This window comes from Podarcis filfolensis, assembly GCF_964270895.1.
Source record: "Podarcis filfolensis genome assembly, chromosome: 3".
Classification (NCBI taxonomy): Eukaryota; Metazoa; Chordata; class Lepidosauria; order Squamata; family Lacertidae; genus Podarcis; species Podarcis filfolensis.
The window spans coordinates 120,135,760-120,156,189 of record NC_139606.1 but is presented as its reverse complement, the minus strand read 5'-3'; the positions used below and the strand labels follow the sequence as shown (position 1 = coordinate 120,156,189).

The 20,430-nt window shown below is 48.3% G+C and overlaps 1 protein-coding gene across 2 annotated transcripts; it reads left to right on the top strand.

The window, feature by feature from the left end:
• The first annotated feature begins 447 nt into the window (after positions 1-447).
• Positions 448-19,525, top strand: LOC310758679 (uncharacterized protein). Of its 2 annotated transcripts, none has more exons than XM_083605523.1 (8): positions 448-594; positions 10,199-10,284; positions 12,429-12,456; positions 14,744-14,785; positions 15,644-15,671; positions 17,274-17,304; positions 17,874-17,952; positions 18,898-19,525. In XM_083605523.1, exons 1-8 carry the CDS (start codon positions 532-534, stop codon positions 19,387-19,389), a joined length of 849 nt encoding a protein of 282 aa, XP_083461649.1. In that variant the 5' UTR covers positions 448-531; the 3' UTR covers positions 19,390-19,525. The 2 variants fall into 2 exon arrangements, with proteins under 2 accessions (XP_083461649.1, XP_083461648.1); XM_083605522.1 differs by lacking the exon at positions 448-594 and adding an exon at positions 4,512-4,733.
• The last annotated feature ends 905 nt before the right edge of the window (positions 19,526-20,430 follow it).

Below are 20,430 nucleotides of genomic sequence, written 5' to 3'. Positions count from 1 at the left end.
CCCATTCTTCTTCTTCTTCTTCTTCTTCTTCTTCTTCTTCTTCTTCTTCTTCTTGTTGTACTTCTTCTTCTTCTTCTTCTATTTATATCCCACCTCTCCGCCCAAGGAGCGCAAGGTGCTGTACATGGTTTTCCCCCCTCCATCATTTAGCCCCTACAACAACCCTGTAAGGTAGGTTAGGCTGCTCGAAGGTCACACCCCGTGCGTTTCAGAACCGAGTGCAGAACAGTGTTAGCAGCTCAGCTCCTGCAAAACTATCTCATTTCTAGCGGCAATCATCGCAATGTTTTGGAAGCACTGGGGGCGCAGCGCATGCAATGGCAAAGTCAAGCTTGGGTGAAGAAGGAGCCGCTTTCCCCCTCAAGGTAGATTTGCAAAGTCCTTGCTGACTTTTGTGCAGAGGTTGCTAAGCCGTTTCCCCTCCGGCCTCTCCTTATGATGCGCTCTGTGTGATGTCACGCAGAGTTGGAACAGGTTGCCGGGCACCTTCAGACGCCACATCACTCAAGTCTTTGGACAAGAGACGGCTTCATGGCTTTTTTCCCGGCCAATCTGGAGGCCTCTCGGCCAGATCTGGACCAGAAGACACCTCTGGTAGTCACCCCCCCTTTCTGTCTTTCCTCCTTTTCCCATCCCCTACGGAGCAAATCCCAGCGATGGGATGAGCTCCCGTTGCTCGGTCCCTGCTCCTGCCAACCTAGCAGTTTGAAAGCACATCAAACTGCAAGTAGATAAATAGGTACCAATCTGGCGGGAAGATAAACGGTGTTTCTGTGCTCTGCTCTGGTTCGCCTGAAGCGGCATAGTCATGCTGGCCACATGACCTGGAAGCTGTACGCTGGCTCCCTTGGCCAATAAAGTGAGATGAGCGCTGCAACCCCAGAGTCGGCCACGACTGGACCTAACGGTCAGGGGTCCCTTTACCTTTATGGAGCAAGTACTCGGCTTCACAGTTAGTTCAGCCCAGGCAATATATATATGTGTGTGTGATGCGGGTGGCACTGTGGTCTAAACCACTGAACCTCTTGGGCTTGCTGATCGGAAGGTTGGTGGTTCGAATCCCTGCAGTGGTAGTGAGCTCCCGTTGCTCTGTCCCAGCTCCTGCCAACCTAGCAGTTTGAAAGCACACCAGCGCAAGTAGATAAATAGGTACCGCTGTGGCGGGAAGGTAAACTGCATTTCCATGCGCTCTGGTTTCCGTCACAGTGTCCCGTTGTGCCAGAAGCGGTTTAGTCCTGCTGGCCACATGACCTGGAAAGCTGTCTGTGGACATTAGCTGGCTCCCTCAGCCTGAAAGATGAGATGAGCGCCACAACCCCATAGTCGCCTTGGACTGGACTTAGCCATCCAGGGGTCCTTTACCTTTTTACCTATGTGTGCATGTGTGTTTTCACATCTATGTACTACTGTATGTATATACAGTAAGTCTGCAACTCAGGGATGTTTCATGGAATCAGAGAATCGGAGAGTTGGAAGGGACTCTGGGGTCATCTAGCTCAACCCCCCAATGCATAAATAGGCAGCCGTCCCATAAGGGAGTCGAACCCGCAACCTTGGCATTATCAGCACTGTGCTCTAGCCAACTGAGCTGTCCGGGCTCATTTAACTGTGCACGTTTAGCTTTACGAGGTTGGAAAAATAGTTATAAAAACATTAAAGTGGGCAGGTGTCCAGGAAAAATGCCTTTGGGAATCCCACCAGTCATTTCACCCAATGTGTTTTCACTTTATGCAATTTTGGCTTTAGGCTCGATCCCCTGAACGTAACCCCCCACGTAAGTTGTGATCTTACTGTATGTGTGTATTCATTCATTCATTCATTCATTCAATCAATCAATCAAGAGAGGGACTGGGTGGCGCTGTGGTCTAAACCACTGAGCCTCTTGGGCTCGCCGATCCAAAGGTCGGCAGTTCGAATCCCCACAATAGGGTGAGTTCCCGTTGCTCGGTCCCAGCTCCTGCCAACCTAGCAGTTCAAAAGCATACCAGTGTGAGTAGAAAAATAGGTACCACTGTGGCAGGAAGGTAAATGGTGTTTCCAGGCACTCTGGTTTCCGTCACGGTGTCCCATTGCACCAGAAGCGGTTTAGTCACGCTGGCCACATGACCTGGAAAGTTGTCCGTGGACAAACGCTGGCTCCCTCGGCCTGAAAGCGAGATGAGCACCGCAACCCCATAGTCGCCTTTGGCTGGACTTAACCATCCAGGGGTCCTTTACCTTTACTTACATTCATTCAATCAAGCAATCTATCTATCAGTTGCCTCTGATCAATAGACCTCTTACTTCATAACGAATAAATAATGTTCAAATAGTAAAGACAAAAAAATTGGTCTTGGCAATCTGGACAGTTTATGGAGGCAGAAACACACTTCAACAATTTCATGGATTTATTTAATTAAGGCAATATGTCCCCCCCCCCTCATAATGTGTTTTATTTTTGACTTTCTTTAAAAATGCTTTATTACTTAAAATTTTGGGCTTTCTTTCATTTTCGGAGCCCTATTCCAAGCCTGAGTAGGATAAAACGATTCTTTCTCCTGCAAGCCTGCTCATTTCATGTCTGACCAGGAGCCAGCCCGGACCCAGCCGCACCGCTGATGGTGCCAACGGAAGCACAAGAGGGCCTGGTCCCTTTCCAAGGTCACCTTTGCACCTATCGTGGACCTGCTTGCCTCCCCCAAGCCCCGCCCACTGACTCACCTGCTTACCTGGCTTCCAGCAGCAGCCAAAGTCTTCCTCCTCTCTCGCCCTCTGAGAAGCCAGTCCTGCTGTGGAAAGCCACATTCCTGGGATCTGCCTTTGCAGCCCGTGCAATTGGCCAGGTGGGCAGGAAAGAGCAGGGAGGAGGGACCTACCTACCTGTGTGGTTTTGAGCACTGATGGAGCAGCGAGGAGAAGGGGGCAGGAGGGATCAGTGGGTGGAAAACAGAGGATGGAGAGAGAGATAAATACATGCAAACACATGTGTGCCTGAGAAGGTGTATTCAGCTTCTGAAGAAAGGGGCCTTTGTGAGTCCCCAGCCATACAGGAGTTTGCTTGTGCCTGGCGACTTTGCAAACGGAGGTGTTCAGGTGCAGGACACATGGGCCGAAAGGAAATGTAAAGGAGAAAGAAGGAAATGAGCAGGAGAGGGAGAAGGGAAGAAGAAGTTCATGCTATTCTAGGCTGCATCAGCAGAAGTCAAGGGAAGTCTTAGTCCCCCTCTATCCTGCCTTGGTGGGACGTGGGTGGCACTGTGGGTTAAACCACAGAGCCTAGGACTTGCCGATCAGAAGGTCAGCGGTTCGAATCCCCGCAACGGGGTGAGCTCCCGTTGCTCGGTCCCTGCTCCTGCCAACCTAGCAGTTCGAAAGCACGTCAAAGTGCAAGTAGATCAATAGGTACCACTCTAGCGGGAAGGTAAATAGTGTTTCCGTGCGCTGCTCTGGTTCGCCAGAAGCGGCTCAGTCATGCTGGCCACATGACCCAGAAGCTGTACGCCGGCTCCCTCGGCCAGTAAAGCGAGATGAGCACTGCAACCCCAGAGTCGGCCACGAATGGACCTAATGGTCAGGGGTCCCTTTACCTTTACCTCTAACCTGCCTTGGTCAGACCCTCACCTGGAATACTGTGTCCAATTCTGGGCACCACAATTTAAGAAGGATGTTGACAAGCTGGGAGGTGTGCGAAGGCACCGAGCCATTTGTGGAGGGCAAGTGAGAAGGGGCTAAACAGCCTTGCGCCCTTCGATCCCAGCCTTACCATTGAGAGGCTGGGGTCCGTCTCATGCCGTCCTCCCTGAGCGGCTTCGCAAAGCTGGGATCTGATCAGATCCCAGCCTCACAAAGCTGCACGGGGCTGGCTTGGGGAGGGTGGTGTGAGCCCCCCCTGCCCCCCACAGTGCACCTGGGGCAATTGCCCCTGCTGCAGCTCCCATGTCACGCCGCTGCTCCCAGTGGCTGACCAGATGCCTCTTCTGGGAAACCCATGAGCAGAATTTGAACATGAGATAATAAAACAACAACAACAACAACAACAATTTATTATTTATACCCCGCCCATCTGACTGGGCTTCCCCAGCCACTCTGGGTGGCTTCCAAAAAAATATTAAAATACTGTAATACATCAAACATTAAAAGCTTCCCTAAACAGGGCTGCCTTCAGATGTCTTCTAAATGTCTGGCAGTTGTTCTTCTCTTTGACATCTGCTTGGAGGACTTTCCACAGGGAGGGTGCCACTACCGAGAAGGCCCTCTGCCTGGTTCTCTGTAACTTGGCTTCTTGCAATGAGGGAACCGCCAGAAGGCCCTCGGAGCTGGACATCCGTGTCGATGGGGGTGGAGACGCTCCTTCAGGTATACTGGACCGAGGCCATTTAGGGATTTAAAGGTCAGCACCAACACTTTGAATTGTGCTCGGAAATGTACTGGGAATCAAATCAAATGGAGATAATGGCGCTGCTCCCATGGGTCTCCAGTCCTGCCCTCCCCATCCATGGAACCTTGGGGCCTCAGTTATCCCTGCGAGGTTGCCAGGGAGACGAACTGCCGCCTGGACCCTGCTCTGAAAGCGAAGATGCCCCGTGCCAATGAACCCTTACAGGAGCTATGAGGACTTCTCCCGCGTTCCCTCGGCCTCCCGGCGGCGGCGTTCCCTACGTCACTGTAGCTCCCAGCCCTGCTTCGTCTCCTGCACCTTCTACACGCCCATCTGCTTGCCCTTTTTGCACGATGAAATGAAATTCAGCCCCAAGGCGAGTTTAAGGGGCAGGGGAGGCCGGGAGGGGGGCGCCTGGAACGCTGCTTTCATAACCGCCGCTGGAATGTCTGGAGAACTCGGTTTTAATGTCTCCTGTCGTTCTGCATGAATTTTTGGATATGCATTTTTTAGCAGGTGGAATCGGCCCTGGGGGCCATCTTGAGGGCTGAAAGGCAGGCTGTACGTTTTATTTTACTTTTATTTAATAAATGCATAAGACGGGGGGGTGGGGGTAGAGAAAATGTGCCTGTCCTTCGGTGCTGATCCTCTTCTGCAGACGGCATTCTGCAAGTAACATTTTAAGAAGTCTCCAACAAATGAAAAAGGAAGGCAAATCATAAAATCATAGAATTGTAGAGTTGGGAAGGACTCCAAGGGTCATCCAGTCCAGCCCCCTTAAATGCAGGAATCTCAACTAAAGCATCCATGGCAGATGGTTGTCCAACCTCAGCTTAAAAATCTCCAAGGAAGGAGATTTAATCTCCTTAATCTTCTCTAAACACACACACCGGAAACTACAACTAATCCAGAATGCGGCAGCTAGACTGGGGACTGGGAGCAGCCACCGAGACCACATAACACCGGTCTTGAAAAACCTGCATTGGCTCCCAGTATGTTTCCGGGCACAATTCAAAGTGTTGGCGCTGACCTTTAAAGCCCTAAACGGCCCAGGTCCAGTATACCTGAAGGAGCGTCTCCACCCCAATCGTTCTTCCTGGACACTGAGGTCCAGCACCGAGGGCCTTTTGGCGGTTCCCTCATTGCGAGAAGCAAGGTTACAGGAAACCAGGCAGAGGGCCTTCTCGGTAGTGGCGCCCGCCCTGTGGAATGCCCTCCCACTAGATGTCAAAGAGAAAAGCAACTACCTGACTTTTAGAAGACATCTGAAGGCAGCCCTGTTTAGGGAAGTTTTTAATGTGTGACATTTTGATGTGTTTTTAATCTTTGTTGGAAGCTGCCCAGAGTGACTGGGGAAACCCAGCCAGGTGGGCAGGGTACAAATAATAAATTGTTGCTGTTTGTAGTTCGTTGTTGTTGTTGTTGTTATACAGATCTTCCAACCATTCCTTGTAGAACTTGTTCACCACCAGACTCCTCACCTTCCTGGTTCCCTTTGGACACATTTTCTGAAAGCACGGGTGCTGTCCTATGGCAGTGAGACTCTGATGGACCCCATACTGAACAGATGTTCTAGGTGCAAGTTTCTCAGATACTTAGGGACAGTTATTGTGGACATTGTGAAAGATACGTGTTGTTCTAGGAGTTATGGAGATTGCTCCACCAAACAGACTGAAGATATACACTCTTCTCATGGGCCCTCTTGAGTTGAGCGGCTTGTGTGCTCTTGTTGATGATGGTGGGGGTTTTTGCTTAGCTTCTCTGCACTTATTGCTCAGGTCCAAAAATGAGAGCTTATACCCCCTTGCAGTCTCTGCTCTTGCACCAATCCTACTTGAACTTCGCACTGGGAGAGCCACACAAGTTATCTCCATGGAGAAGCAACACCTTCCTCCTGAGATGTGAAGGCATCATCCCAACAGTGAGGTTGCATGTCATAATGTTCGTGGAAACAAACATCTCTCCGTCTCTCCTCTGGGACACACTAAAAGACCATTTAAGAGGATTTATCATTTGCTACGCAGCATGTTGTTGTTGGAGGAGGAGGAACTTAGGGTAGGAAAACCGGTCGCCCTAGAAACCAAACAAACCCCAGGCTCCGTAATACTAACATCTGCTGGAATCAAGGCTCTGGTTAAGAAAAGATACGAGGCTAAAAAATTGCTCTCTGATCATCTCCAATTTCCCCTTGCCCTGAATTAGAGCAAACATCTTGGGAGTTAAGAGGGAAAGTTTTAGCATTTTCTCTTAGAGCATGCAATTTAAGTCTCTTTCTGCTGTTAGGGACAGGAAGGCTATTCTGCACATAACTCAGAAAGCAATCAGTTAGCAACTGGGGTTTTCAGAATAATATTCGTTGTTATTTGGCATTATATAAGGCAAAGCCGAGCCCACAGAGGTGATCTCTGCTTTCTTACAACTGATATATCTTCCCCAAATACGCAGGAGATTGGAGGCCGCTATAGTCTTCTGAAAGGTAAGAGGTCAGAAGTGAAAAGGGAACTGGCAAGGCCCTTGCTGCGGTGGGGAATGATTCACATCTCTCAGTGAATCATGTCACCGTTCTAAAACAAAGCAGAAGAAATAGGGGAAGAAAGCCCTGTTCTGTGTATGAAGCCTCCGTTACCGGGCTCTTCAGGCCCAGAGAAGACATCTCATGGAAGGGACCCTGAGGGTCATCTAGTCAACTACCAAACAACTACCAAACTTTTAGAAGACATCTGAAGGCAGCCGTGTTTAGGGAAGCTTTTAATGTTTGATGTATTGTTGTTGTTTAGTCATTTAGTCGTGTCCGACTCTTCGTGACCCCCTGGACCAGAGCACGCCAGGCCCTCCTGTCTTCCACTGCCTCCCGCAGTTTGGTCAAACTCATGCTGGTAGCTTTGAGAACACTGTCCCACCATCTCGTCCTCTGTCGTCCCCTTCTCCTTGTGCCCTCCATCTTTCCCAGCATCAGGGTCTTTTCCAGGGAGTCTTCTCTTCTCATGAGGGGGCCAAAGTACTGGAGCCTCAGCTTCAGGATCTGTCCTTCCAGTGAGCACTCAGGGCTGATTTCCTTCAGAATGGAGAGGTTTGATCTTCTTGTAGTCCATGGGACTCTCAGGAGTTTGATGTATTACTGTATTTTAATATTTGGTTGGAAGCCGCCCAGAGTGGCTGGGGGAGCCCAGCCAGATGAGCAGGGTATAAATAAATAAATAAATAAATAAATATAATAATAATAATAATAATAATAATAATAATAATAATAATAATAATAATAATTCCAACCCCCTGCAGTACAGGAATTCATGCAGCTGACAGGGACCAAACCTCCACCATGCTCTAACCAACCGAGCTACCCAGCTATTCAACAATGAAACTCAGCCAATTTCCCTTGAGGGTGTTAGTTGCAAAATCCTCACTGCATCTGTTGGGACTCCGCATTTGCAAACTCCACGCTGTCTCCCCAGAGGGCTGCAACCCCAACAGACAAGGGCCAGATCAGATCTGTGAGATAATTTGGCTTCTTCATGCTAAAGTCAAAAGACAGGGGTTGTCTCAAGACACTGTCACCGGATACTGAATATGTTATGTACTGAAGTTCTCACCCTGGGCCAGCAGGGGGATACTGTAGATAGTTTTCACTCAGGTCCGCATATGCAAATAAGGAATTGAAAGTGACATTCAGTGATTGGATAGTTACAGAAAGTTGTTACTGTTGCTTTGTAGTTGAGCTCTGTATAAGCAGGTTGGTTGAACCCTTCAGTTCAGTTCTGTTCTGGCCTGTGAATACACAAGAGCTGTCTGAAGAATCGCTGTGTCGTCTGATATGTTCACCCACAACTTAACACTGGCGACGAGGATGGGATTGATGGACATCAGAGCACAGCCACCCTCTGAGCTGAGCTGAATCACAGAGCTGAAACACTGAGCGAAATCACTGAACAGAACCAATTTAGAGCTGACCGTTCTGGCTAGAGCACTGTGTTCCATCCATCACCCTCCATGTCGGCATCGGAACCATGGCTTCACTCGTGCCTCTACCGCCGTTTGCCCCAGCCTCTGAATCATGAAACGCCGACAGTAAAATTGGCTTTCAGGTGGAAAAATCAAAATTGGAGACAGAACTGTTAGAACCCAGTACTAAGAATTTGTCAAAAATGTACAATTTGCTGCTGAAATGGAATACAGAAGATGAAACGGTTAAATCAGCTATGATTAAATGGGCTCAGGATATTGGTCATAATATTTTGTTTGCTGACTGGGAAAAGTTGTGGACCACCGGGATGAAATTCACGGCATGTAATGCCTTAAGAGAAAATATTATGAAAATGATATATAGGTGGTACATAACCCCAGTCAAGCTTGCAAAGATTTACCATTTGCCTGACAATAAATGTTGGAAATGTAAAGAAAAGGAAGGTACATTTTTTCACCTTTGGTGGACGTGCCCGAAGATTAAGGCATTCTGGGAAATGATCTACAATGAACTTAAAAAGGTATTTAAATATACTTTCACCAAGAAACCAGAGGCCTTTCTCTTGGGTATTGTCGGCCAAGGGGTGTTAAAGACAGATATAACTTTTTTCATGTATGCTACAACAGCAGCTAGAATACTTATTGCGAAGTACTGGAAGACGCAAGATCTACCCACACTGGAAGAATGGCAGATGAAGGTGATAGACTATATGGGCCTGGCAGAAATGACGAGCAGAATCCGAAACCAGGGAAGAGAAACAGCGCAAGAAGAATGGAAAAAATTTAAGGACTATCTAAAGAAATATTATAAAGTTAATGAGTGTTACAATGATGTTGGATTAGAAAGTAAATGGTTACTATCAGTAATGGTTAAGACAAGGAGAATAAGGAAGATTAGTTTAAACTTAAATTAAAATAAGGGAAGATTTGCTGAATAATTGATAAGAATTTGGAATACAGAAATGGGAGGCATGAGGAAGTCGGGGAAGGAAGGTATAAGAAATTAGGATATGAAATGGTACATGTTTTTTGTTTTGTTTTTGTCTTTGTATGTTTATGTTTATATGGAAAAATTCTTGAATAAAAATATTATAAAAAAAAAAAAGAATCATGAAACGCCTACCTCACTCGGTTCGACTGCTACCTCCAAGCAAATGAGCTGACAAGAGGGTCTGTAGAGCACAAGCGGGGCCTCTTCCTCAGCCTTTGTGGCCCCGACAGAATATATATTCGAACATACGTCACCGGGAATTTTTCTATCAGGCTTTTGCTGCCTTCGCTTCCCCACAATCCACACCTATGCGCTGAAAGGACATTCAGCACATGCCTAAAGCGCATGGCTGCTCCTGAGTGGCAGACTTATGAAAAAAGAGGAGAGGCAGGCCGCCTCGGTGGTGAAACTTGCCATCATTTGCAGAATCATGCCAATTGCCGACATGTTTCAATGGGAACAAATGTCTGAGCTGAGCGGCTCGAATGGTTATCAGATGAAATCAATCCTGTCCACTTATGATTATTCTTAGCGCTTGTGGTTTTATTAAAATATTTTGCACTGTTTTTAGTCTTCTGTACATTTTGTTCTGTTTGTTGCCCCGAGAGGGTTCCGCTTTTTCAGGTAGGCCTGTAGAAGCCATCTGACAAACGGGAAGAAATTGTGACGATGGCGACTTACTTTGCAATGTGCATCTTTTCCATGAGGGAGAGCAGCACCCCCCCGCCCCACTCAGGAGCCTCACTCTGCATTGCCAACAGACACAATTTCCTCTTTGTCGTCTGTGATGGAGGAAAACATGGGTGGGAAAGCACCGTTTTATCTGAGGAGCTGAACTAGAGATGATCCTCTTTAATGTCTGCTACCTCTTTTGTTGCTGTTGTCCTTAGAATATGGAGAGGAGGTCGAAACTAGAGGTGGACCATATCAGCAAAGAGCACGAGAGCTTTAGCGAGAGTGAAAAGAGCTCAGAGAGGTGAGTTTCTTGGTAAGTGAAGAAGACCCACAGGGCAGATTTCATTTGTCAAGTGTGGCCATTCTAGGTCAAGACATTTGGTCTATGGTTTATGCATCTTTGACAGACATATCCTACTGTTTTTTTTCCTATACTCAAAAGTTTAGAGCTAGAAACTGCTCAGTTCTTATCAGGTATGCTGGCAGGCAACGGAGTTTCCTCCTCCCCTCCGGTAGCTTCTGTAGTAATAGAGGAATAGCGGGCCACTACCCCCCCCCCGAATGTGGGTGGCGCTGTGGGTTAAACCACAGAGCCTAGGACTTGCTGATCAGAAGGTCGGCGGTTCAAATCCCCGTGACGGGGTGAGCTCCCGTTGCTCGGCCTCTGCTCCTGCCAACCAAGCATTTTGAAAGCACATCAAAGTGCAAGTAGATAAATAGGTACCGCTCCAGCGGAAAGGTAAACGGCGTTTCTGTGCGCTGCTCTGGTTCGCCAGAAGCGGTTTAGTCATGCTGGCCACCTGACCCGGAAGCTGTACTCCGGCTCCCTTGGCCAATAAAGCGGGATGAGCGCCACAACCCCAGAGTCAGTCACGACTGGACCTAATGGTCAGGGGTCCCTTTATCTTTACTTATCCCCCCCCACACTGACCAGTCCTCCTGACGCCGGCAGGACCTGGCAGAAAGAGGTTTTGCAAGTCACAAGCCAAATGGTAAGTTGGCACCATCTCCTTTCCTGGGCCAGCCTCGAATGGGGTCCAAGGAGGAGAACCCCCCCTTCGATATTTACCGGGTTGCCCAACCCTGTGTCACTGTACCATGACACAGACAGAAATTCAACAGGTAGAACAGGTGGGTGTCCAAATGGCCAGGCACCAGTTTAGCTTCTCCGGGCAAAAGGAGAATCTTTATCCTTGAAAACCCCACATGGGGCACAGGTTAGGGACCAATCATTTCTTTCGGTTAATTACCAATTTACCAATGGTTGTATGATGAGACAATATCTCCTGATTGTCAGGAGACCAGGATAGCTGAACTTTGTTTATTCTCAGAGACCTTGAGCTCAAAACCTCCCTCTAGGTTTCCAGACTGCTCTGACATGTACCAGGCTTTTAAGCTATAAATTAGCTGATAGACCTCTGTACCTTTTCACACCCAATCCACATTAAAGCTCCCAGATGCCAGGATTTGCAAATCAGATAACATCACATCCTGCCTAGGGTCAGGATGTGATTTGCTTCACACTTCTAAAGACAGAGAGTTTTACAGTTAAAGAGACCAGCTACCTATTTCCCAAAAGGCCACAGTTTTAACTCTCCCACAATGCTTCACTCCTGCGTGAACCAGCGTTTAACATACCAAGGTTTCCCAACTTCACTACAGCTTCCAATAAAAAGTAATGAGACTTTGGCAGGTTTATAGTCCTTTTTATTTACAACATCATACTGAGAGGTGCATCAGGCTGCCCTCCCCACGGATGGCAGTCACTCACTCTGAGTCCCCTGCCTCAGCAAGAAGCGTGCCACCCGCCACCTGTCCCTCTGTGCTTCCGTTGTTCCTGGACCATTTCAGCCCTCCAAGTTCTAGGGGAGAGAGGGACTTCCCTGCCAAACTGGACTGAAAAATCTCCATAAGGCTCCCTCTCTCCTGGTTGCCTAGCTACTATCTCAAACTGTCCAGCTCTCTCTCCCCAACTGAGCAGCCTCTGAATGTCTTGATCTCTCTGCTTCTAGGAACGTGGGGGGTGGCAAATACTCCCTCTCCCCCTTTGTCAGAGGCTGCTCTGTCTGTGCCTGCATTCCTTCATCTTCAGAGTCAGACCAGTCTCTGGAATCCGATTCAGACCAGACCCTGACACGTCTGCAGCATTTCTGACCAATTTCAGCAAAAACTCACCTCCTTGCCATACTTCTGGGTTTTCCCAGACATTCTTGCCAATCGCCTATTTTCAAGCCCCAAATCCCAGATGTGTCCAGGAAAACAATAATAATAACAATACCTTTATTGTTCCTGTGCAGCTAAGCATTAGGTGCACATTATTAGCAACGGGCCAGGAATTGCTTCCAAGGGAAAAGATCGCAGATATGGGAGCCTCGGAAGGGGTGAAGGAGGAGAGGGGTGATTATCCCATGGCATTTTTTAAAAAGCTGAAATGTTCTTTTGCAGGGTGAGAGCGATGAAAATGGAAAGCATGGTAAGCAGCGATTTCACTTATGGTAACAGCTTTGCTAACAACTTTAGGGTGCAATCCTGCAGTCTCATCCAGCTCCCTCTGGCTCAGCTAGCCCAATATTTTTATTTCATATTTGCCTTTTTATGAATTGCACTGTGTGTAGTTGGGTTTCCCCACCCCCATGATAAGTTTTCACTTATTTAATTGATAGATTGATTGCATCCATGTCCCCAGGTGCACATGTTTCTCTCCCCTCCTCATTTAACCCCACAAAAACTCTGAGAGGTAGGCTAGGCCGAAAGGCAAGTGGCTTCCCCAAAGTCACCCATTGAGTTTCATATCCAAGTGGTGATTTGAACCCTGCTCTCCCAGGTCCTGGTCCAGCATTCTAACCACTGTGCCCCCCTGGCTCTCTTTAAAAGAACCTTCTATAAAGGAGACCTTTCATTAGCAAGCAACTGCCAAGTTCAAATACAATTATTATCACTAGTCGTAAGGATGATATACTGTGTCCAGCAACAGCTCCTCGTGGTCTCAGGCCTTTTCCAGCTGTGCTGCCCAATAGATCCCTTTAACTGGAGATGCCCAGGGCCAGAACTGAGCCCGGGACCTCCTAGAATCATAGAATTGCAGAGCTGTCGAGTTGAAAGGGACCCTGAATCGGAATTCCAGCCACATGCAAGGCAGGAATCGTGACTAGTTCTTCTAGTGCAATCACACAAGGTGTGGCCGGGAAGTTCGGTGAATGGTCACAGAAATCGGACAGCGATAAATATTCGAACATACAATCGGCATTGGAAACCCACGAAATGCTCACAGTTGTGTACCGAGATGAAGCTGTAACTTGAAAGACAGCATGCAAGTGGTTTAAGAGTTTCTATGAAGGGCTGCGTGGGACACGGGTGGCGCTGTGGGTTAAACCACAGAGCCTAGGGCTTGCCGATCAGAAGGTCGGCGGTTTGAATCCCTGCGACGGGGTGAGCTCGGTCCCTGTTCCTGCCAACCTACCAGTTTGAAAGCACGTCAAAGTACAAGTAGATAAGTAGGTACCGCTCCGCGGGAAGGTAAACGGCGTTTCCGTGCGCTGCTCTGGTTCGCCAGAAGCGGCTTAGTCATGCTGGCCACATGACCCAGAAGCTGTGTGCGGGCTCCCTCGGCTAGTAAAGTGAGATGAGCGCCGCAACCCCAGAGTCGGCCACGACTGGACCTAATGGTCAGGGGTCCCTTTACCTTATGAAGGGCAAACCACCGAAGATGACCCTCAGTCTGGCAGACCATTGAGGAACAGAACGGCGGCAAATGTCAGCAGAGTTTGGGAGGTATTGATGCGGGATCGGCGTCTGTCCGTCCGACTGATGGTGGAAGAATTGCATATTCCACATGAAATCGTTCCTGAGGTTACTGAGTTGTCCCACTGCTATGTACTGAGTTGAATAGGATTCAGAATGCAGCAGTCTGATTGGTCCTAGAACAATAGGATCCATAATGCAGCAGTCTGATTGGTCCTAGAACAATAGGATTCAGAATGCAGCAGTCTGATTGGTCCTAGAACAATAGGATCCATAATGCAGCAGTCTGATTGGTCCTAGAACAATAGGGTCCAGAATGCAGCAGTCTGATTGGTCCACAGGAGCCACCCAATCCAGCTCCAGGTGGAAGTGAATCCGCAACCTGATTGGCCTACAGGAGAATCCCGGAATTAGCAAATCACGTGGGGCCCACTGTGTAAATAATGTATATAAAGCAGATATTCTGGAGGAACTTCCATTCCTCCTCCTCACCACTATGAGCTGAATAAAGAGCATGAAATCCACTCTCAACTCCAATAATATTTCACCCACCCTCCATATTCTCCCGATCTGGCCCCACCAGATTTGATTCTTTTTCTGAAACTGAATTCTGCACTGAAAGGGCACAGATTTCCCAACATTTCACACGTCCAAGCTGCTGCGATGAGGGAAGTGAAAGCAGTATGAAAAGAGGACTTCTCCAGAAGTTTCTAACAGTTCTGCAACCGTTGTCAACGGTGCATTGTATCAGTGGAAGGCTGATTTGAAGGCCTGTAAGACATATATGTTTGAATATTTCCCATTGTCCGATTTCTGTGAACATTCACCAAACTTTCCGGTCACACCTTGGAGAATCGTAGCGTTGGAAGGGACGCAATGCTCTGCCTCTGGGAAAGCAGAGTCTGGAGGTTTCTCTCATGCAAGGAAGTTGCGCAGCAACCCTGAACGACCCAAATGATGAATGTGGGAAGACGAAAGCCTTGGGTGACCCTCTTTGTCTCTTCTCTGTTGTCTTTCAGCTGAAGAAGGTGCTAGCTGAAAACCAGCAGTTGAAAAGTGCTGTAAGTTCACTCTTGTGTGTGTGTGTGTGTGTGTGTGTGTGTGTGTGTGTGTGTTTTGCCTTGGGTCTTCCCCTGGGGCTCAAAAAGCCTCTGAGCCTTCTCATCCATCAACAACAACAACAACAACAACAACAACAATTTATTATTTATGTTTCGCCCATCTGGCTAGGTTTCCCCAGCCACTCTGGGTGGCTCCCAACAGAATATTAAAAACACGATAAAACATCAAACATTAAAAGCTTCCCTAAACAGGGCTGCCTTCAGATGTCTTTTAAAGATAAGATAGCTGCTTATTTCCTTGACATCTGAAGGGAGGGTGTTCCATAGGGCAGGCACCACCATCAAGAAGGCCCTCTGCCTGGTTCCCTGTAACTTGGCTTCTCGCAGGGAGGCAACCGCCAGAAGGCCCTCAGAGCTGGACCTCAGTGTCCAGGTAGAATGATGGGGGTGGAGATGCTCCTTCAGGTATACTGGACCGAGGCTGTTTAGGGCTTTCAATTCACACTTTGAATTGTGCTCGGAAACGTACTGGGAGCCAATGTAGGTCTTTCAAGACCGGTGTTATGTGGTCTCGGCTGCTGCATTCTGGATTAGTTGCAGTTTCTGGGTCACCTTCAAAGGTAGCCCCACATAGAGCGCATTGCAGTAGTCCAAACGGGAGATAACCAGAGCATGCACCACTCTGGGATCCCTAAATGTCATCTAGCCCAACCTTCTGCAGTGCAGGGATCACAACTAGAGAATCCCTGGCAGATGGACTTCCATCTTCTGCTTAAAAACCTCCACGGAAGGAGAGCCGACCACCTTCCAAGGGAGTGAAACCACGTGGGACTTAATGGAATGGATTCTCTTTTGCAGGTTCACTTCTTGAAGCAGCAGAACAAAGGTAGGATCTCTCTCTCTCTCTCTCTCTCTCTCTCTCTCTCTCTCTCTCTCTCTGCCTGGCATGCAGAAGGTCCCATCTCCAATCCTCAGTGGTATCTCCAGGTGCAGCAGGGATACGAATCCCTGTCTGGCACCCTGGAGAGGTGCTACCAGTCAGGGTGGACAATACTGGCGTCACCCAGTAGAATTAGGGTCATTTGTGAAACTTATTAGTTGTTGTTGCAAAAGTAGCGTACAACAATAAACGAATAACACATGCATTGAAACCAGTGCAAGGCAAAACACAGGAAAATTGAAAACACGTTCATTTGTGTGTGTGTGTAATTTTTATTAAATTTTCTGTTTTGCAATTTAAAATATTCATTTAAACCTAAAAATGTCAATGACTTGCTTTCCATGGTTCATTCTGCATACATCAATCCCTGCATACTTTACAGAAACGAAACCGTTCAGTATGCCATTATTACATCCATCAAAACTTGTTCACACTGTTGAATTTGTCTTAATGCTGCTAACTATTTGAAGTATGCACAATTCTTCCCCATATATTCAAAATAAACTTTTCCCAATCTTCTTTATGTTATTCTTTGCTTCCTTTTAAAAATATGAATGTGCTTTCGCATGTGAACGAAAACGCGTTCATATTTTCTTTTAAAGGAAGCAAAGGCAGCTTCCTAGGTTACTACTTTTCATTCCCAGGACAATTGATCGGCATCGTTTTCTAAATATTTTGGATAGAATTTTATTGCAGCAAATGCACACACCCACACACCAATATTTACAGTCTCTTTCGGTCTGCAATTAAACGCTTTATTTATCACATTCATATGCTTCCTTTTCTTCCAAGGAGCTCATGGGAGTGAGCATAAGTTCTCCAACCCTGATTTTATCCTCACGACAACCCTGTGAGGTAGGTTAGGCTGAAGGACTATGACTGGTCAAAGGGTCATGCCCGGTGAGCATGGCTGAGAGGGGATTCGAACCCTGTTCTCTCCTGGGTCCTAGTCCTACAGTCTAACCACGACACCGTGCTTGTGCAATCCACTAGGGCAAGGGTGTACCTGTTGCGAATTCTCCACAGCACTTTAGCAGAAATGCTCAGAGTTCCAAGTTCGTCAGTGCAATGCAGTATATTTATTGTGAGCTATATATATACAAAAGGGACGCGGGTGGCGCTGTGGGTTACACCACAGAGCCTAGGGCTTGCCGATCAGAAGGTCAGCGGTTCGAATCCCCGCAACGGGGTGAGCTCCCATTGCTCGGTCCCTGCTCCTGCCAACCTAGCAGTTCAAAAGCACGTCAAAGTAGATAAATAGGTACCACTCCGGCAGGAAGGTAAATGGCGTTTCCGTGCGCTGCTCTGGTTCGCCAGAGGTGGCTTAGTCATGCTGGCCACATGACCCGGAAGCTTTACGCCGGTTCCCTCGGCCAGTAAAGCGAGATGAGCGCTGCAACCCCAGAGTCGGCCATGACTGGACCTAACGGTCAGGGGTCCCTTTACCTTTAATAATAAGAATAACAATAGCAACTCTGTTGTGTATATTGAATGACAAGGGGGAAGGAAGCTGCGAGTTTTGACCGATGGACCCATTTTCTATTCCAGAAAAAGATTGCAACGCAGAAGACTGCAAGAGGTCAGTGCAATCGCATGTCCGGCGGGGGATCGCCAGGTCCTTGTGGAATAATGGACGATATTTATAGAGAATCATAGAGCTGTGGCATTCGAAGGAACAACCCCGAGAGTCACCTAGCCCAGCTCCCTGCAGTGCCTGTGAAAGGATCCCTGAAACATGGCCATCCGAATTCTGCCAAGGAACGAGAGACCAAAACCTTCTGAAAGGGTCTTTCCCACTCTTGAATGGCTTAGCCTCAGAAAGATCTCTCTGAGCTTTAGTCAGAATCTCCTTTCCTGCAATTTGGATCTGTTGATTTGGGTCCAACTTTCTGGAGTAGCAGAAAACCACTCTTGCTCCATCTTCTGTTTGACAGCCCTTCAGATATTTGAAGTTGGCGCTCATATCCCCTCTCCGCCTCCTCAGGCTAAATATACCCAGCTCACTCAACCATTCCCCATAAATCTTGGTTTCCAGGCACCTTCACCGTCCCCTGCTCATTTTCTAGCTTATCGATAGCCTTTTTTAAGTGGGCTGCCCAGAACCGGACACAGGACTTGTCAATCTTCTTTCTCCACTCCTTTCTCCAGGGCTAAAGAAAAACTTATGACTGAAATTGGGTCTCTCTTGACCGAAATTGCCTTCCTGAATGAAGTTCGGGAGCAGCTGGTGAGTGTCTTGGATCAGGGTATTCCCCACCCCCTCCAATTGTGGCTCAAGTCTCCATATTCCACTATGAGTAGTTGAAGATTAAACCCCCTTGAACCAAATGTGTTGGTGGGAACAGGATCACTTCCAATTTAACTGAGGTAAAGTGTGCCTAAAACTGCATATATTCCCCGGAATATGAGGGGAAATAGCCTTGCAAAAATGTGAAATAAGGTGAAACAAGGATGAAGATTATTAGGGATTATTAGGGATTATTATTCTTAAATCAAAATGATAGTACCCCTAAACATTTTTTTAAGGAAAAAGCACTGATAATTATAATTATAATAACTGTGTATGCCACCTTGAGCTCCTTTTTGGAAAATAAACAAATACATAAAAAATAGAAGAAAGCAGGTTTATCTCCGTTTAGCATTTTCCAAACCTCCGCAGCAGCTTACCGGTGCGTATTTCTCCCTACGTTACAAATTTCACAAAGCAATTTCCCCTGATGCAAGATGTCCGCGTGCGTCATTCTTGCTTGCAGTCCGCATGCCTCCCTCCGGTTCGAACATCTTGGTGTGCGTCTCTTTAGAGAAGCGCGTCGCAAAATCCGCATTTCGAAAGGGGTGGCATTCCACGTTCCGGTTGCGGTTGCGGTGCTTGCTGTCCTCTGAGCCGCTTGCTCTCCTGCTTGTATTCCAGGAGAGCCAGTGTGGTGCAATGGTTAAGAGCGGTAGTCTCGTAATCTGGGGAACCGGGTTCGCTTCCCCGCTCCTCCACATGCAGCTGCTGGGTGACCTTGGGCCAGTCACACTTCTCTGAAGTCTCTCAGCCCCACTCACCTCACAGAGTGTTTGTTGTGGGGGAGGAAGGGAAAGGAGAATGTTAGCTGCTTTGAGACTCCTTCGGGTAGTGATAAAGTGGGATATCAAATCCGAACTCTTCTTCTTCTTCTTCTTTCAGAGGTACAAGGACCCCGAGTCCAGGAAGGAGACGACGAAAGCCCTCACCGAGACCATCCAGGCCAAGCTGGAGGTGGCTCACGCGAAGATCGAGGCAGCCGAAGCCAAGAAGGAGACGCTGGAGGCCAAGCGGAAGGCGGAAGAGGCCCAGGAGACGGCGGAGGCGGCCCAGGCGAGGGAGGACAACCTCCTCTCCTACGTCTCCAAGATTGCCACCCTCGCGTACCAACAGGCTGCCGAGGCGGAGTATGACTGCACCCAGGCCCGCAAAGCCATGGCGGTGGCGGAGGCCATCCAGGTGGCCACCCTGGCCGAAGGCAAAGGCCGCCGGAACCACAAACACCACCACCACCACCAGGGCAAACACCACAGGGGCCACCACGACCACCGGGGCCACCACAGCCACCACAGCCACCACGACCACCGGAGCCACCACGAGACCCAGAGCGACCTGCCCCACTCGGAGCCCGAGACCCTGAGCAGCACCCGATAAGGAGGATGACGGGAGGAAGGAAGGAAGTGAACGAAGGCAGGAGCGTGGCTGGGCGGGAGGAGAGAGAGAGAGAGAGGATTGGCGTTGTAGAGCACCAATAGCGGGAGCACTGTGCAGAATTAAAATTTATGTTTGAGCCGCTGACTCCTTACTCGTTTTGTAGAATCGTGGCATCATAAAGTTGGAAGGAACCCACCTGGTTATCTGTTCTTTTTGCTGTTGCTATTTCTAGGGTTGCCAGGTTTCAAGAAGTGAAAATCCGGACCATTGCTGTCAACTTTTTCCTTTTCTTGCGAGGAATCCTATTCGGAAGAAGGGAATTTCCCTTAAAGAAAGGGAAGCGTTGACAGCTATGATCCGGACACAAAAGTTGGCAAAGCTGTTGAGCTTTGGCAGTAAACTTTGGGTAAAGCTTTTAGCTTTGAGGGAAATCTGCCAAATAATCGACACTTCTGATAGGGCCGCCATATGCCCGAGTTTCTCCAGAGATTTTAACTGGTTTTCGAATTTTCCGCTGGGATGCCCTTTTTGACGGGCAAATCCCCGCATTTCCCCCTGACCAGGACACAAGGCAGGTAACAGACAAAAATTAAAACGACTTAAAATGTAAGAGAGAAAAATTATTTAAAACAATTAATCATTAATAGAATTACAACTGCGCGCGCACACACACACAATGTCAGGGACTGGCACCGGGGGCAGTGGGGCTGGAGTTTGACCCACGAGAGGTGGGCAGCGATTTATGGGGAGTTGTACCGGCTAGGAGGCAAGAGTCGGAGACAGGGGACGCTTCGGAGGTGGAGGGTGGAGCACAGGAGGGGTTGGAAGAAGAGGAGGAAGAGGCAGGCCAAGCAAGTGAAGAGCCGGGGCGACCCTACCCTCCTGCATCACTGTGTCCCAGAACCAGGAGGGGACTGAAAAGGGAGGAGCAGAGGACGTTTTCCCGCAGGCGCAGTCTCTGGCTGCGCGAACGGAGCCAGCCAGGAGAAGGTACATAAATCGGTGGAGGGGAGAGTAGTCCCCAGTTGCTGCATCTGTTCC

Bases quoted from the DNA above. Each gene is read 5' to 3' on its own strand.
- LOC310758679 (XM_083605522.1), top strand. From the start codon at position 4,569: ATGAACCCTTACAGGAGCTATGAGGACTTCTCCCGCGTTCCCTCGGCC. The intron at 14,786-15,643 runs GTAAGTTCACTC...TCTCTTTTGCAG, and splicing joins ACCAGCAGTTGAAAAGTGCT to GTTCACTTCTTGAAGCAGCA. The intron at 17,953-18,897 runs GTGAGTGTCTTG...TTCTTCTTTCAG, and splicing joins ATGAAGTTCGGGAGCAGCTG to AGGTACAAGGACCCCGAGTC.